Here is a 16,264-nt window from a genome sequence, read left to right on the forward strand (position 1 = left end):
GCTGCTCTCTCTTTCTCTGTTTCACTCTCTCTCATGTTTAACACTCCATGCACTCTCAAAACGGATGTGTTAAAGGAATCGCCAGCATTTTTCCCATTAATCTTTAATTATTGCATTGGTAGCACACATTTCCCTGTATGCAGGCAAGAGCAGAACCCCTGAAAGACGCCGATGAGCAGCTGCTTTAACGTGGTGTTTTATTTTATAAGCAGGAGTATCACATCAATGTGGTAAACGTTTAACAGCACTACATTTTTTTCAGCTGTGTCAACCAGTTTCCTAGTTTGACCATCTATAGTCTCAGTCTAAAGCCCAGCCGACTGTGCAGTGTGGGTATGACTCTGCGACTGCAGCCCTCTCAAAATGCAGATTTACATTCCAGTGATAAAACCAAAGTTATTTCCAGCTGCTGAAATGCTGTGAATGATGTTTATCACTGTTTATCACTGGAGGACACCTTCTGCAGCCAGTTGCTTGTTGAAGAACTAAGTCAACAAGCAGCAAACTAACAAAAGCAACAGTAGAGAAGAGCTCGAAATGAGGGGCTACAGTCACAGAGGAGAACATGCAGCCAGTCTCACTGCACATCAGTGATTAAACTAGGTTCACGAAGTTTACATTCATCACGATAGATTTTATAAAATTAATGAAGGTGATAAATGCATTCGGATAAAGCTCATTTTGTCCACTCATATAGGCGGAACAATTCGGCGCTTTTTAAAGGGAAGAATCCCTCTTCATGGTCAAGTTTGACCAAATAGGAAAAATGCGGTTAATCCCAAATCACAAAACAAATGCGATTCATTTTAATAGTTTGACAGCCCTGTTTTAATACATCCGTATGTCTAATTAAAACCAGCAGGTTTTGTGTTGATTTCAATGCACGTCTCGTTTAATAGACAATGCATTCGCACAAAGGGCGCAGGCATCCGTGCCAGATGTTGATTTGTGATTTGGCTTGAAAACATTTATTTAACACATCGTTTTTAAGAGTGTCCTGCGTTTTTTTTCCCCCCCTCTGATTTCTGTTAATCCTGATTTATGTTCACTGTACCTCCATCTACGAAATACACTGAAGATAGACGTATGCAGGTTAGTCGTGCTGGACTGGGCATGGTGTCATTACAGTCAGTGGCTTGGGGAGAGGGGTGGTCTTGGGGGGTATACAAAAGTCTTTATGAAGATTTATATGTGCAGTAGGCGTTGTAGATGAACATGTACATATTTGCTTGTGTTGAGAGTTGAAGCAGTGGGTGTTTTTTTTTTTTTTTTTTTTTTTTTTTTTTTTCCCCTTCATTTAATTTCACCATTCCCAAAGCTTAAAAACGACTGGAGTAGCGCGCTTGAATGATTGATGATGTGCTTCTTCTCCGTGTCATGTGTCGGTCTTTTTCTGTTTGTAAACATTTCAGCTTTAAAGACCCAAAAATGGACCACACTGCTGCTGCACGTCCAGTTGGGAAAAAGCGTCTGGCACGGTTTCTCCAAGGCTGCTGTTGACTCGCTGCCTTTGGCCCTGAAAACGGGCCTTAACCAATCACGTTACTGTTCTAAAGTAGCCGTCGTCAAGGCCAACACTGAGTGAGGGTGAGCGATACAGCAAAAACCTGACAAAACGACTTTCTACCCTTATAAACCCTTTATAACTGGCTTAAACTTGGCTTATTAATGGTTATAAATTGGGTCATAAGCACTTGAAACATCTGAGAAGACCTGATAAGTTTAGTAAATAATAAAGATGAATGTGAGCTCAGTTCACAGTTTAGCAGTGTGAGCTCACTACTAGGCAAGAAACAGTCACTGTTGCCCTTTTTGTGTACAAATTATAACTGCTGTTTAATGATTGGAGTTAATAACCAGTTGTAAACTAACTTTAAACCATTTATAAACCCTTTATAAGGATCTTGTAAAGTCGTATCCATTTTCTCAGTACCTGGTGAGCATCACGGACGTTTAGAATGGGTAAAACGCACCAGCGAAATGTTTTAAAAAGTTATGGATTATTTTTAATCAGTGTTTGCAAAAATGCCGTTTAAGAAGAAACAGGAGGGAAACGATTGAGTAACTGTTAAAAATGAGCGAAATGAGATGGTCATCCAAAAAGCTGCTTTGCTACTATGCAGTTACTGTACAGTAGTCGTCATTGTTTACAGTCTATAATTGGGCTTTTTTACGTTCAGTGTGATAATGATGAGACCGCGTCATATCGCCCACCCCTAACACCCAGTGACACGAGCCTCACAGCGCGACTCCACCGATTTGGAGCTCAGCCGTGACTGGAGCTGAAGCAGTAGCAGTAGCAGGAAGAACGCAGTTCTCACTGAGGTCCTCTTGTCAGTTTTGAAGCACTACACTCTAAACCGTCTGGGCCAGGGTGCGCATGGCATCGACCACAGTCACTTTTGTGCCATTTGATTTGTAAATAAAATAGTTTTGCAAACCTGTGCACTTTCACGTCGTCCTGTGTTTATTGTGTGTGGTGAAGTGCTAACACGGCGCTATTAAAGGCCTGTATAGGTTATAGTAATAACCATGAACTCTGCACCTGAAGGATGTAAAGCTGGTGTAATATGATGAGATGAATGTCAAATGCAATACACTCACTGGCCGCTTTATTAGGTACACCTCTTCAGTTGCCCGTTAACAGAAATAGCTAATCAGCCAATCACACGGCCGCAGCTCACTGCATTTAGGCCTGTAGAGGTGGTCAAGACGACTTGCTGAAGTGCAGACCGAGCATCAGAACGGGGAAGAAAGGGGCTTTAAGGGGCTTTGAACGTGGCGTGGTTGTTGGTGCCAGACGGGCTGGTCTGAGTATTTCAGAAACTGCTGATCTGCTGGGATTTTCACACACAACCATCTCTAGGGTTTACAGAGAACGGTCCGAAAAAGAGGAAATATCCAGTGAGCGGTCAGTTGTGTGGACGAAAATGCCTTGTTGATGTGAGAGGTCAGAGGAGAACGGGCAGACTGGTTCCAGATGATAGAAAGACAGCAGGAACTCAAATAACCAACCAGAATCTCTGAGGAACGTTTCCAACACCTTGTTGAAAGTCTGACATGAAGAATTAAGGCAGTTCTGAAGACAGAAGGGGGTCCAGCCTTTTACTAGCAGTGTATATTACTGTAAATATGACCACAGAAGTAAGTCACTTTACAGGAGTGCATTAGTTCATATGCCAGGTGTGAGCATTTAATATCCATCAAAAGAAGATGAGAGGACATAACCGCATAACTGATCTCATGACCAATGAAAATGAGCACGAGTGCAAAATGACGGTAAGAACCGTAAACGTCTGTATGAACGCTGTCAGCTCATAACGCTGCAGACGCTAGTTGAGAAACCTAAAATGACTTCTACTTTGTTGGATATGCAAACAAAAATGTTCAAAACTAAATCTCAGTGAATTTATTTAAAACTGAAATTAACCAAATTATTATCAAGACAGCACAATTAGTTCTGGAGATAAACCTGTAATAAGTCTTTAACTTCATAATCAGCACACTGTACGTAATCTCAGTGAGTGTGTAGCTAAATATTACAACTTTATATACAGTTATAAAACAGTATTTTAGTGACTTTGCAAAGAAATCATTAAACACATTTTCCCATAAACAAATAAATATCAGTAATGAGAAGTAAGACACGGTGCAGTAGTGAGAGTTTGGGGAAAAAAGGTTTAATTTTGAGAAATGAATGATTAAAAGTTTTGAAGTACGTTACAGGGCTCAGCTGATTTATAAATATTGTTTATCTGTGTAACGATTATGACTAGCTGCTGTTTACACTGGGCCAAGGTCCAAGATCACTGTTTCTTAACGATGTAGCCACAGATTTTAGGGCCCATATCCCCTCTGAGGTCCACTACAGTGTTCATCCAGAATTAAATGGGCTGCTTTTGTTACTCTGCTTGAAAGACCGGTATATGTAAATGAGCTCTGTTCTGATGGGCTGCCCTGTGTTGCGTCTCGTTCAGAAAGCGAGCTGCACTCAAACGCTCCCGATAACTTCAGTGTGAAGAAGTGGATGTCTGTACAACCCCATTTCCAAAAAAGTCGGGACGCTGTGCAGAATGTGAATCATTAGAATGCAATGATGTGCAAATCATGTAAACCATATTTTTAAAGGAAAAATACTACGAAGACAACAGATCAAATGTTGAAATGGAGAAATTTTATTGTTTTTTGAAAAATATTTGCGCGTTTTGAATTTGTTGCCAGCAACGCTGGACCCCTCCTCCTCTTTACTTCTGAAAGACTCCGCCTCTCTGAGATGCTCTTTATACCCAGTCATGTTACTGACCTGCTCTCAATCAACCACCAGGTGTTTTTTAGCATTACACAACTTTACCAGCCTTTTGTTGCCCCGTCCCAACTTTTTTGGAACATGTTGTTGGCATGAAATTCAAAATGGGCAAATATTTTTAAAAATACTATAAAATTTCAACATTTGTTAGGTTGTCTTTGTCCTATTTTCAATTAAATATAGGGTGAAATGATTTGCACAGCATTGCATTCGGTTTTTATTTACATTTTTCACAGCGTCCCAATGTTTGGAAATGGGTTTGATTGCACATGTGCTGGCTTTTGCAGGCGAACTGAAAATTTGAGTGATAAATAGTTGAGGATGACAGTAAACAGTGTTCTTCCATAAGAAAGGTGACAACCAAAATGGTATTTAATCAAATGATCTGATAAGTCATTCTGAGGTTGTGCATCATTTAACATGCAGCTCACATGGGAAGGTTGCCTCCTCCTCTCAGTGACGCAGTTACTTTGCAGAAATTGCTTGAGTTGAATGATGAGTGACAAACATTAATAATGTGAAATGAGGCAAATAACACAAACAGACTCATTTGGGTAATAAATGATGCAAAATTACTGGCAGGATAAACGATTCTGTAATAAACCCCTTTAGTTTTCACCTTTCTGACTATAGAAAAAACGCTGGACAGTCCCGCCTTCGTACAAAAACCACCTCGGTGATTAATGATAAACCGTGGCTCTTATTTTTAGCAAATAAGCACAGCTTTAATCAAATAACTCAGCGAATCAAGGGACCATTTATCACAGATTTACAATTCAGCCGCATTATATTCTCTTTGGAATGCACTGCATGTCTATCCATCACGTTTTCAGCAGTTCGTGTCTGCGTCTTCCCCACTGTATGTATATTAAATAAATGATATTTCCTTCAGTTAGAGCTCGTCTGAAGCCTGTGAAACACTGTGGCTGAATATGCGTAAGGTGTATAAGGCAAAGTGTACAGTATTAAATCTGGGCTGAAGATGCTTCAACTGCCATCAGCTTAGATCTCAGTAAAGCCACGTCTAGATCAGGTCTAAAATAAACCTCAGTTACAGCGACATCTAGTGGCAGGTGTGAGATATTTAACTGACAGAAATTGGGTTCTGTGTGGAGTCACAATAAACTGCAACTTCCAGTTTCTTATATTATTTTACCATATTTTTGCTGCTTATATATATATATATGGTGAAGATTAGCATTATTTATGTTATAAATACTTTGAAAACAAGCAAACAAAACAACAACACAGATCATTTGACCTGGGGTACACAAGCTTTTGCACACAAATATATTGCACAGTTACTGCTTATATATATATATATATATATATATATACCATAATGTAGCTCTACAGTTACAGACTGTAGTCCATCTGTTTCTCTGATACTCTGTTACCCTGTTCTTCAGTGGTCAGGACCCCCATGGACCCTCACAGAGCAGGTACTATTTGGGTGGTAGGTCATTCTCAGCACTGCAGTGACACTGACGCGGTGGTGGTGTGTTAGTGTGTGTTCTGCTGGCACGAGTGGATCAGACACAGCAGTGCTGCTGGAGTATTTAAATCCTGTGTCCACTCACCGTCCACTCTATTAGACCCTCCTACCTCGTCGGTCCACCTTGTAGATGTAAAGTCAGAGACGGCAGCTCATCTGCTGCTGCAGTTTGTGTTGGTCATCCTCTAGTCCTTCATCAGTGGACACGCTGTTGGCTGGACTGTTCTGAACCTCCACCCCAATAATACCTGCTCTGAGCTCCTACTAGCCACCAGTTCACACCAAACCGCTGGACTCTGTTTACATCTCAAACGCTGAGTTGTGCAGAAATTCTAAAAATTTCAGTGGACTTCCCCTTTCGAATGCTCCCTCTCCCCAGCGCCCGGGGGCCACCAGGGGGCAGCCTCGCTCCATTCACTCCCCCATAGACTGGAGCGCCTCGTTGCACAGATCATTTTCTCCACTCTCGCCGTACCCAGCATGCACAGAGGAGCGCCAGAGGAGCTATGAGCGAACCGAGCTGTGGATCCGTGAGCCCGGCGTCGGAGTGACTGGGGGCTCGGAGTGAAACGCCCGGCTGGACATAAAGCGCTGGACGCTCCTTTAACCAAGACAGGACGGCTGATACGCGCTCAGCAACGGCCATGGCTGCGTCCGAGCTGTACACAAAGGTGAGATCTGGGTGTGATTTGGTGATCTGGTGATCTGGGGAGTGAGCGCGGATCCGCTCCGCGAGGCTGAGACCCGCCGCGGTGCGTCTTAACGCAGAGCCTCCCCGGTCGTTTGACTGGACGCCACCATGATAACCCCAGTGAATGGGGCAGCGGTGCCGTTGTGGCAGCGTCTCGGCGTCAGAGTGTCGTGCGTGTGTTTTCGTGGATGGATGTTGCTGAGCTGGTGGTCTTGGGTGGGTTTGGGTGGGTTTGTTTGGGGGGGGCCGCAGGTCATTTGTCAGCTTGGCCTGCGTCCTTCGCAAGAGCCACGGTGATGGATGAAGTGCGTAGGGCGCCGTTTTGACGCCCCGTGCGCGTGAATTTGATGCAAACGCGTGAAATAAAAGGATTTATGAGATGTATGACGTCGCCCTGGTGCGTTATGATGCTGTCACGTGCGTGAGGGACGCCTTTGTCCAGCAGCAGAGTGGCCTGGGGGGGATGGAGGGGCTGAAACTGCATCTCCACCAGGCCTCAGCTGGAGGGATGGTTTTGTGTTGTTGGTGTTGGATGCAGAGACTGCAGCGAGGGAGGAGGGAGGGGGGGGGGGATGGGGGCTGGGTACCGCTGGTGATGCTGCCAGCGTCATCGGACACGTCACGCCGGCGACGTGACGTCACCCCGTTGTTTGACAAAGCAAGTTTTTTTCCCCCCTCCCAGGTACACTCTTTAAAAAAATATGGTTCTCCAAGAATACTTTAGTCAAGGGAACAGCCCTGCTTAGAACCATGAGTTCTACATAGAACCTTTTGCATGCGTATATGGTTCTTTCTATGGTGAGATGGTTCTTCAGATGGAGGCTGTGCATAAAATGGCTCTATATAGCACCAAAAAGGGTTCTGCTATCATAACATCAAGCTTGTGACGGTAGAAGAACCCTTTTTGGCTCTGTTTAGAACCATTTTCGAAAAACGTGCTATAGAGAGGTGGTTCTAAAGAGCATCTCTCTGTGTAGAAAGGACCTGTATGCTTCTAGGCTCTTAAAAAAAGATGGTTATCTAAGGGTTCTTTAGTAAGGAAAATGGTTCCGTAAAGAATCGTGAACACTCAAAGAACCCCTTTCATAATAAAAAGGTTCTTCGCAACATGAAAGGGTTTTTCAGACTGATGGAGAATGTGCTGCAGATGTTTCTGCACAGAACCGTTTTGGAAAGGGTTCTACATAGAACCCGAAAGGGTTCTTATATCGTTACAAGCTTGGCATCGTCAAAATAGAATAGAACCCCTTTCAAAAAGGATCTATAGTGAAATACCTGGAGTGCATTCCGAGTGTCTTTCATGATGTGAAGAACCCTTTAAACATGCAAAGGGTTCTTTAAAGAATCATGTTTTAAGAGCATATAGAACCTTTTTGGAAACTGGTTCTGTATAGCACTCAAAAGGGTTCTGGTGTTGTTGCAAGCTTGATGTCGTCACAGTAGCAGAACCCTTTTGGTGCTACACAGAACCATGTACAGCAGGTTTCTCCATCATTCTGATGAACCATTTGACAAGGCAAAGAACTGTAAGTTCTATGTAAGGCCCAATGGTTCTAAATAGAATAATTAATTACTAAAGAACCCTCGAAGAACCATAATCCAGAGTGTTGATCCCAGCGCTCCTCATTTGCTGGTCAGGCTCTCCGTTTGCTTAATCGTCTCTGAGGATCCTCCCGTGTGGCCCGAGGCTCTGAGGATCCTCCCGCGTGGCCCGAGGCTCTGAGGATCCTCCCGCGTGGCCCGAGGCTCTGAGGATCCTCCCGTGTGGCCCGAGGCTCTGAGGATCCTCCCGTGTGGCCCGAGGCTCTGAGGATCCTCCCGTGTGGCCCGAGGCTCTGAGGACTCTTCCCTGAGGTCCACTTAAGCATCTGTGTGGGTTTATGTGCCCAAAATAATCATAATTCATACTTTTATGATCATTTTCTGACCTCTGTTTTTCCCCAAGAATAAGGCAGGCTGCATCCTCAAGACTAACGTATGTAAATGAGCTCTATTCTCATTGGTTGCCCTAATTCAAGAGAACAGTCCAGGCTTCAAGACTTACAACTTCAGAATGGGTGGGGCTAAACTGCTGTGGGCTGAACAGGCAGATGTCTGCACGCAGATTGTTTTTGTGACATCACAAAAATGGGTCTTTCAGAACGGGCTGCCCAATAATGCCGTTCAAAAAGCAGCCAAAACACTCCTTATAACTTCAGTGTGAATGGGCGGGGCTAAACTGCTGTAGGTGGATATATGTAAATGTGTTGCTTTTGTGACCTCACAAATACAGTGAGGTTTTGAATAAGCTGTTTTTGCAGCTTACTTTTCATGTATGGCCTGAAGAAAATCAAAAACTTTTCGTAAGAAATCAAACTAAAAACCAAAATCAGGATAATTCATTTTCCAGTGTTTGGGCCCTTTAATAGTGATTGTGTTCCACATCAAAGTGGATATATTGTGTCCTTAATTGTTACTGTGTAGAGGTGAGCGATATGGAAAAAATCAAATATTGCAATACTTTAAGATATTTGCATAATAAATAATATGTCATGATCTTTATATTTTCAGAGATCTGATCAGTTGGAACAGATGAAAAGAAGCAGAAGTGCTTTATTTATAAAAAATACTGTCAACACACTGAACACAGACTTTTATTCTATATTTGGTACTAAATCCAGTGAATCGGGACTGATTTTGCTCTCTTTATAATGAAACATGCAGTTGCTCAGTGTCTACAAGTACTGACAATATACAAGATATACATCATTTATCACCATAATAATATATACTCATGTTCCCCAACCCTGTTACTGCAACATTGGCCTGTGCAGTATTGACACTGGTCAGTGTCCTGACCAGTTATGTTGATCTTTGAGTGACTGGATGAATGTTTGTGTGATCCATGGACACGTACCACACCGCATGGGGCATCAAAGGTTTATCATGCCTTCAAAATACCGAAGGTATTGCAGCTGCACTGTGTGTAGGGATGGGCGATGTGATGATATTTGATCATTATTGCGACTATTCATGTCACGATATGCTTTTCTGAGCTTGTTGTGAGTATTGTTGATATTGTGATGCATATTATGTATCGTGAAAATGTCTTGGAGTATCGTGATGTATCACTATATCACCCAGCCCTACATATGTGGCATTGCAGCATGTAGCAGTGTGTTTAGCAGCCCTAAACAAATGTTCAGTGTTTGGCCCCAGTGGCTTTTGACTTGGCTGCTTTTGAGCTTGAGGCTGATGACGGTCTGCCTGAACTGCTGGGAAGAAAAGGTGGCGCTCACCACATCCATCTGTCCGTCTTTGCTCTCGTAATATAGCCATCAGCAGCTTTTCATTATGCTCTTCACTGCTTTGTACTGGCCTTTGCTTTCCTGCCATTTTTGGCTCATCTGTGTTTATTTTGCTGCAGCTGGTTTTCAGGTTTTTTGCTGCTTTCCACCGGGTAAATAAAGGCCTGCCAGGCCGGGCTGGATTTGTGGGGGAACTGGCTAAGCCTCGTCCACCTTCACTTCCTATTCTTATTCTTTGTTGATTATAAACGAAGCATAACAGCAAGATTTCATTGCAGTAATTTGTGGGGTATTAGCTTTCACCTTCGTAGCTATTACAGCCTTGCAGCTGCGGTGCTAAAGGGACTACATTTCTGCCTAAATTCAACTTTTTTGTGTGTCCGAAAGTGTCCAGACAGTCCATCTAACGAGGAGAATTCAGCTGCTTTAAGGTCACTCCTTGACACACATACAGCTTGTACAGTCTCCATAGAAAAGCACTGACCAATAGAAGGGGACGGTGCTTAGTAGCCTAAGGTCAAGATGCCCAATGCCAGATGGATGGATGGATGGATGGATGGATGGATGGATGGATGGATGGATGGATAGATAGATAGATAGATAGATAGATAGATAGATAGATAGATAGATACTTTATTGATCCCGAAGGAAATTTAGGTTAGGCTGGAGGGGTATAAAGCCCCCCCCCCCTCCCAGCATTGGAGATTGTGGAATGGTGGAACTCTGGAGTGATGGATCTCCATCCATACCTTTTGGGATGAGTTGTTGAGTTGATCTAGAACTGACCATCCATACCGGACCTCACTAACGCTCAATCAAATCCTCACCGCAATGTTCCAACATCGAGTGTAAAGGCTTTGCAGAAGAGTAGAGGCTGTTACTGCAGCACAAACTTGCCATTGATGCCCTTCATTTCAGAAGAAAGGCTGGAGGAGCAGGCCTGCATGCTTTCAGGGGAACCCTGTGAGCTAAAGGTTCCAGGCCCGTTGCTGAAAGTCTGTCTTGCCCTGAGAAGCAGGATGTTGTTTTTGCGGAATGCTCCGCTCTCTGCTCTTCGGTCATGCCGTCCCGCGCCGTGTTTATAACGTTTCTGGAGAACACTCGGCGCTTTGTGCGGCCCTGCTGTGGCCAAATAAAACTCCATTGATGCAGCGAGGGAGGGGACTGTTACTTAACCAGCAGCATCACGGAATTCTGTGCCCAGTTCCTTGCCGACGGTACCGTGGGAGAACCGCTGCTCCTCCGTCTCCTCTGAGGGTGCGTTTGCATTTGTAGTTTGGTTCCCTCTGTCCACATCCCTGGTGTTCACTCTGACCTATGACATTAAAACAGAACATTCATTTGATATTATCCCAGTAATTGGGATCATAATTAACTGCGTTTGTCTGGTTTGGGTCCATTAAACCATTAAAATGCTTCCGCTTTGCGTTCCTTTCTAACTTCACAGAAAGGTGTTCATGGCGTTCAGTCATTGAGTGTCAGAGTAACACTTTGAATGAAACTTTTGATATGTTTCTTTTCCCCCCAGTTTAGTCGTATCCAGTTCCACCCACTAGTTAGGACTCCCTCAATCACACAATACTACCAGCGCTAGGAGGGCGAAGGCCTTCACAGGCTTCCACTAACTCCTGCTCTGATCAGCATCACTTCTGAGTGATGGATGGAGAGGGAAGGGCTGTCCTACCCACCCATAGGGCAAAGCCGGTTGTGCTCGCTTCCCCAGATGGCTGTGAATCTTTTAAAATTGAACTGAATTTCTGAATTTTGTAGCATTTGGTGTTTGTTTTTTGCATTAATGTTGGCATGGACTCCACGAGTTTGTGCCAAAGCCTCTAATGAGTATGTCGATGAACCATGTGAACGTGACCGTCAGTAGAAAAGTTATGACTAAAGGCAATATCTGACCTTTCTGTACAAAAGCCTCTCCACGGTCAGCATCACAAATTAGCCTAAATTTGACCTAGAAATATTGCAGAATGGTAAATATTTCTTTTTCATTTTACTTTTGTTTCAAATTTCTAAATTCTAAAGTGTTCTGTTATTAAAATGGGGAAAAAATCCCGGATTGTCAGGGTGGTCTCAGACTTTTGGACCCTACTATAAGTCTTATTTTATTCATTTGCATTTACGGCATTTGGCTGACGCTCTTATCCAGAGCGACTTACAATTTGATCGTTTTACACAGGAAGGCCAAGGCGGTGTTGGGAGTCTTGCCCAAGGACTCTTATTGGTATAGTGTAGGGTGGTTACCCGGGTGGGGATTGAACCCCAGTCTACAGCATAGAAGGCAGAGGTGTTACCCACTACACTAACCAACAAGCCACAGTGGGGTGAAGTCACTTCACTGTTTTTATAACATATCGAAAATGTGGCATGTTAATATGTATTATATGTGATTGTATGTCACTGGTGCCGGGATTATTTCGCATTTTAAACAAGTAGGGTCCCCTATATGCACATATGCCACAAATAAGCACAGATAATGTAAAGTACAGTGCAAAACATGCTGATGTTATCCCCTTTAGCTGAATGCCATCTCTTAGTATTGGCTCATCTCCTGCTGTGTAGTCAGTTGCAGAGTTAATGTCAGAGACATTTGAGCTAAACGTTAGAGCTGCGTAAGGTACCGACGCTCTTTTGGAGTAACAGTGACCTAGGTTTAGCCTTTAGTATAGCAGCCTCCTAGACAGTGCCGTGGTCTCTGGGCCTGCATTCGCACCAAGCTGGGATATCTGTGGTTCAACAGCTGCTTCTGACGGCGTGAATGACTTTAATATATACTAAACTCCAGAGTCTGATGCTGGGAGATGTAAACACAAGCGTACGGTACATTTAACTTGCTCCAGCCGATTAACACCAAAATATGCAGAGCAGTGATACTCAAGAACGCCCTGAGTTTGCTGGTGTTGTTGACCTTCTGTCCATTTCTGGCAGCAAAGGAGTGATGCCATGTACTGTATTTAAAGATGCACTTCACAACAAACCTTTTATTCCCTCTCTCATGTGATGCCTGGTGGGTCAGGCTGGTCTGAAGAAGCAGAAGCCATAACTTTCCCTCAATGGTGAACGTTGTTCAGTAGAAGCCTTCAGAGCGTCAGAGTAAGAGGAACATATCTGAGCCTTCTTTGCTCAGACATGATTATCTGTATACGTCATTCGTCTGGGAACCAATCTGATGCACTGAAAATTCTCGGGAGACGTCACACATCTCCTGGAGAAGAAGGAAGTGGGGCAGGCGTCAGCGTCTCAGAATGAAATAGGCCATTGTTAAGGTTTAATGATGAACCAGGAGTTGGATTTTATGTTCGTCAAAGTAAGTTTTTTTTCAATTTGCCTCTGTTTTGCACACCGTTATCCCTGCTTTTGGGTCGAGTGTCTTGTGCATGCATCCGTAGTTTCTTGGGTCTTTTCTAAAGGTTGGTGGAGTTTGGCTACGTTGGGTTTTTCCTCCATTGTCAACGTTGTGTTCTCTCTAAACAGCAGTTGTAGGAAGCTTGAGGATCAGTTGGGTGATGCTGAAGGTGCTGCTTCTTCAGGAGTATGTCATGATGTAATGGATGAGAGTGAGGCGATGCACGTTGGTATCTCATCCAGGCTAATTCGATTTGAACCAGTTTAGCATCATTGCATTTGGACGAATGCCTGAAGAAGTGTGACGGTCAGAGCTACTGGCTAGCTCTGCAGAACGGGCCGTGTTTGCTCAGGTAGTTTGCCGAAGTGATGATGGGAAGTGAAGCAGGCATTTCCAGTCCATCTTCATTTCCCTGCTGTTTCAGTACTTTAGGTTCTCAGTGGACATTGTTTTTCTGCCACATTAGCCACGGTCTGAGGTCACGTGCGGCGGTCTTGTGGCCTCTCTTTCCTTTGTTTTCTGTCGCTTGAAGTAGTTTTTCGCTCAGTGTCAGTCTAGATGGAGTCTTGATTTCTTAGCTCTGTACAGACTGATGGAAGCTTTGCTCTAGATTTAACTCTCCTGCTCTAGCTGAGATTTAGGGCGTTTTCACACAAGAGCTTTTTTCCAGACCCAGGACCACCTGCCAAAGCCAAGTTTGAAAGCGGTTGTCGAGCCCAGGAGCGGTCTAGAGGACCGATCTGAGATCCTCCTGAAATCGTGGTCCGGATTTTGCTTCCAGGGAACTTTAATGCAGTCTACCGCACATGTGGAAGCTATCCGCTCTCATCGCTGCAGGTGGGGTTGCGCGATTGGTTCATTTTCTAATGTTACTGCTTCGACATATTGCGTTATATCCCTTTTCCGGTTTCATGGTGGCAGGACAGGATTGCTGTGGACAAAAAGCTAATAAACGGATGGAGCTGGTGCCAACCATTTAAAATAATTAAATAAATAAATAGATGATTTATGGAATTGCGCAGCCGATCCACAGCTTCTATATGAAAGCAAACCAGCATCAATGAGCCCCTCCCTCAGACGAGCCCGGAATTCGTCCTGGGTGTGTACGCTAGTGTTCTACTTTAGTGATTGTGAGAACGTTCTAGATCAGAGAGGTTGTGGTGGCTCTAGCACTGACTTTTAGACAATTTAGAACCCAAGATGGCAGTTAGGATGGCAGCCGTGGTGCGTTACTCCCCATTTGTGTGTGTTGGTATTATATTCAATTTTTGATCACATTGAATTTACACTAGGTGACCTGTCTCTATGTAAAAACTCACCAGGACATATTATCTGCATTTGAGGACGTTTTTCGCTAATAAGCCATTCTGAGTCTGAGGCTATCTTTTGATATCTTTAATAAAAGCTAGAAGTGGCGTATCGGTTGGTTGGTGTAGTGGTTAACACCTACGCCTTCTACACTGTAGACTGGGTGAGCACCCTACACTAAAACCAAGACTCCTTGGGCAAGACTCCCAACACCACCTTGGCCTACCTGTGTAAAAATGACCAAACTGTAAGTCGCTCTGGATAAGAGCGTCTGCCAAACGCCATAAATGTAAATGTAAATGTATCGGCACTAGCTGTAGCGGTTCCTCCTGTTTTGGCCTAGAGAATTTGAGATTGCTCTAGATCAGGGAGGGTTTGGCTTAACGTCTTAGCTTTAGAACATAGTTCATTTAGAAGCCAAGCTGGCGCTGGGGGTGGAAGCCATAGACCACTGAGGTCATGTTGTCACTGGATCTTCTGAATTATGAGGTTGTTGAAGAGCCAAAATTTGGATTTCCTACATGCGAGCCTTTCTGAATTGATATCATAAGACTGACCTCAACAAAGCGCACCACAGCAGTCGGCGGGCTCTGTCGAGTGTGGTAGTTTAGAGGCCGTGTCTGGTGTCGGTAACGGTACTGAAGTTTAATGATGAGGCTACATTTCATGCACAGATGTAACGATGCTCATTTCCTGAATCCTCAACGATCTCGTAATTCAGTGGAAAGGGTATGTAGGACGGAGTGTATTCAGTTTCCTTTTTATGTGCCATGAAACGAGATATTGTCCGTTTTTATACAGTCTCCTTTAACTTGGCCTTACGTAAATCTAGCTTAGACCCACAGTTGCATGGTCGTGACACAGACTACAGAAAGGCGACATGACTAGAGATCTGAGATGTGTAGCTCCTCATTTTCTTGTGTTGTCTGTCTTTGTTTTGAACACTCACCAGAACATGTTCTTTATACCGCTAGCATTGGGTAACTGAGTAAATGTAATTAGTTTAATTAGTAATTAGTAAGTATTTCTTCGTGTATCTGTACTGAAGTTTCTCCGTTCTGGGCGACTTTTTCCTTTCACTCCACTACATTTCAGAGTCTAATATCCGACTTTTTCCTCCTACATTTTGAGAAATCTGTCGTTCCTTTTGGTTTCTGTGTGTATAAAAACGTAACATGTCAAAACGAAAGAAGCGCAAAGCCAGAGCACCAATCAGGGCCCAGCGGTCACTTTGTTTAGAGCTGGTTTTGACCTGTTGGTCATACCGACCCAGTGCAGCACGCGGTTCAACGTCAGCGCAGCAGCGTAAAACTTTGGGAGAGTCTGTTCAACATAAATGATGAACTAACCTAACTTTGTGTAAATAGAGCACAATATAGAAATATGTCCACATATGCAGTCGAGACTGACGCGGCTTTTTTCTGAATTTCTACAAACACCATTTCATTTTATAGTAAATGAGTTTGGGCTGGTTTATGTTTATGAACAGACGCCTACAGATCAACATAGTAAAGGAGCTCATCTGTGATCCTGAGTTTAAAGCCAGTTTTTATTCAACTTAAACTTGGAACTAAGTTGTAAATAAATCTGAAACTGAAACTTTGCTTGTGTGTAAAAAGTGATTTCAGAGCCACTCGGTTCTCCCTGATGGAAACTGTTTACCTTCAGTGTTTTGTGCTTCTGATCATTTTAATAGACGTCAGCGTCACTAATTAATGACCTTCTATTAAAAGACTGGTTTACCAAGAGAGACGCTGGAGGACTTTCACCTGAAATGAGTTCATGAAGCCAGTCTGGTTATAAAAATGATAACAGGACATCAGAG

The 16,264-nt window shown here is 43.6% G+C and overlaps 2 protein-coding genes across 6 annotated transcripts in view; both read left to right on the top strand.

The window, feature by feature from the left end:
- Nucleotides 1-2,446, top strand: part of arpp19a (cAMP-regulated phosphoprotein 19a) — an 8,818-nt gene extending 6,372 nt beyond the window's left edge. Inside the window, exon 3 of the mRNA XM_017686575.2 lies at nt 1-2,446. This exon is cut by the window's left edge and continues 215 nt beyond it. The gene's annotated coding sequence lies outside the window, so the exon portion shown is untranslated.
- A 3,803-nt stretch (nt 2,447-6,249) lies between these two features.
- The window catches only part of myo5aa (myosin VAa), a 109,802-nt gene continuing 99,787 nt past the window's right edge, over nt 6,250-16,264 (top strand). For 4 of the 5 annotated variants that reach the window (XM_037539728.1, XM_037539731.1, XM_037539729.1 and 1 more), the window contains exon 1: nt 6,251-6,472. In XM_037539728.1, the coding sequence (XP_037395625.1) occupies nt 6,446-6,472 (27 nt within the window). In that variant the 5' untranslated portion in view covers nt 6,251-6,445. Of the gene's footprint in view, nt 6,473-16,264 lie in introns of all 5 variants that reach the window. The other variant, XM_037539730.1, reaches the window with a different exon arrangement.

The sequence above is a fragment of the Pygocentrus nattereri genome, chromosome 7, assembly GCF_015220715.1.
Source record: "Pygocentrus nattereri isolate fPygNat1 chromosome 7, fPygNat1.pri, whole genome shotgun sequence".
Lineage (NCBI taxonomy): Eukaryota > Metazoa > Chordata > Actinopteri > Characiformes > Serrasalmidae > Pygocentrus > Pygocentrus nattereri.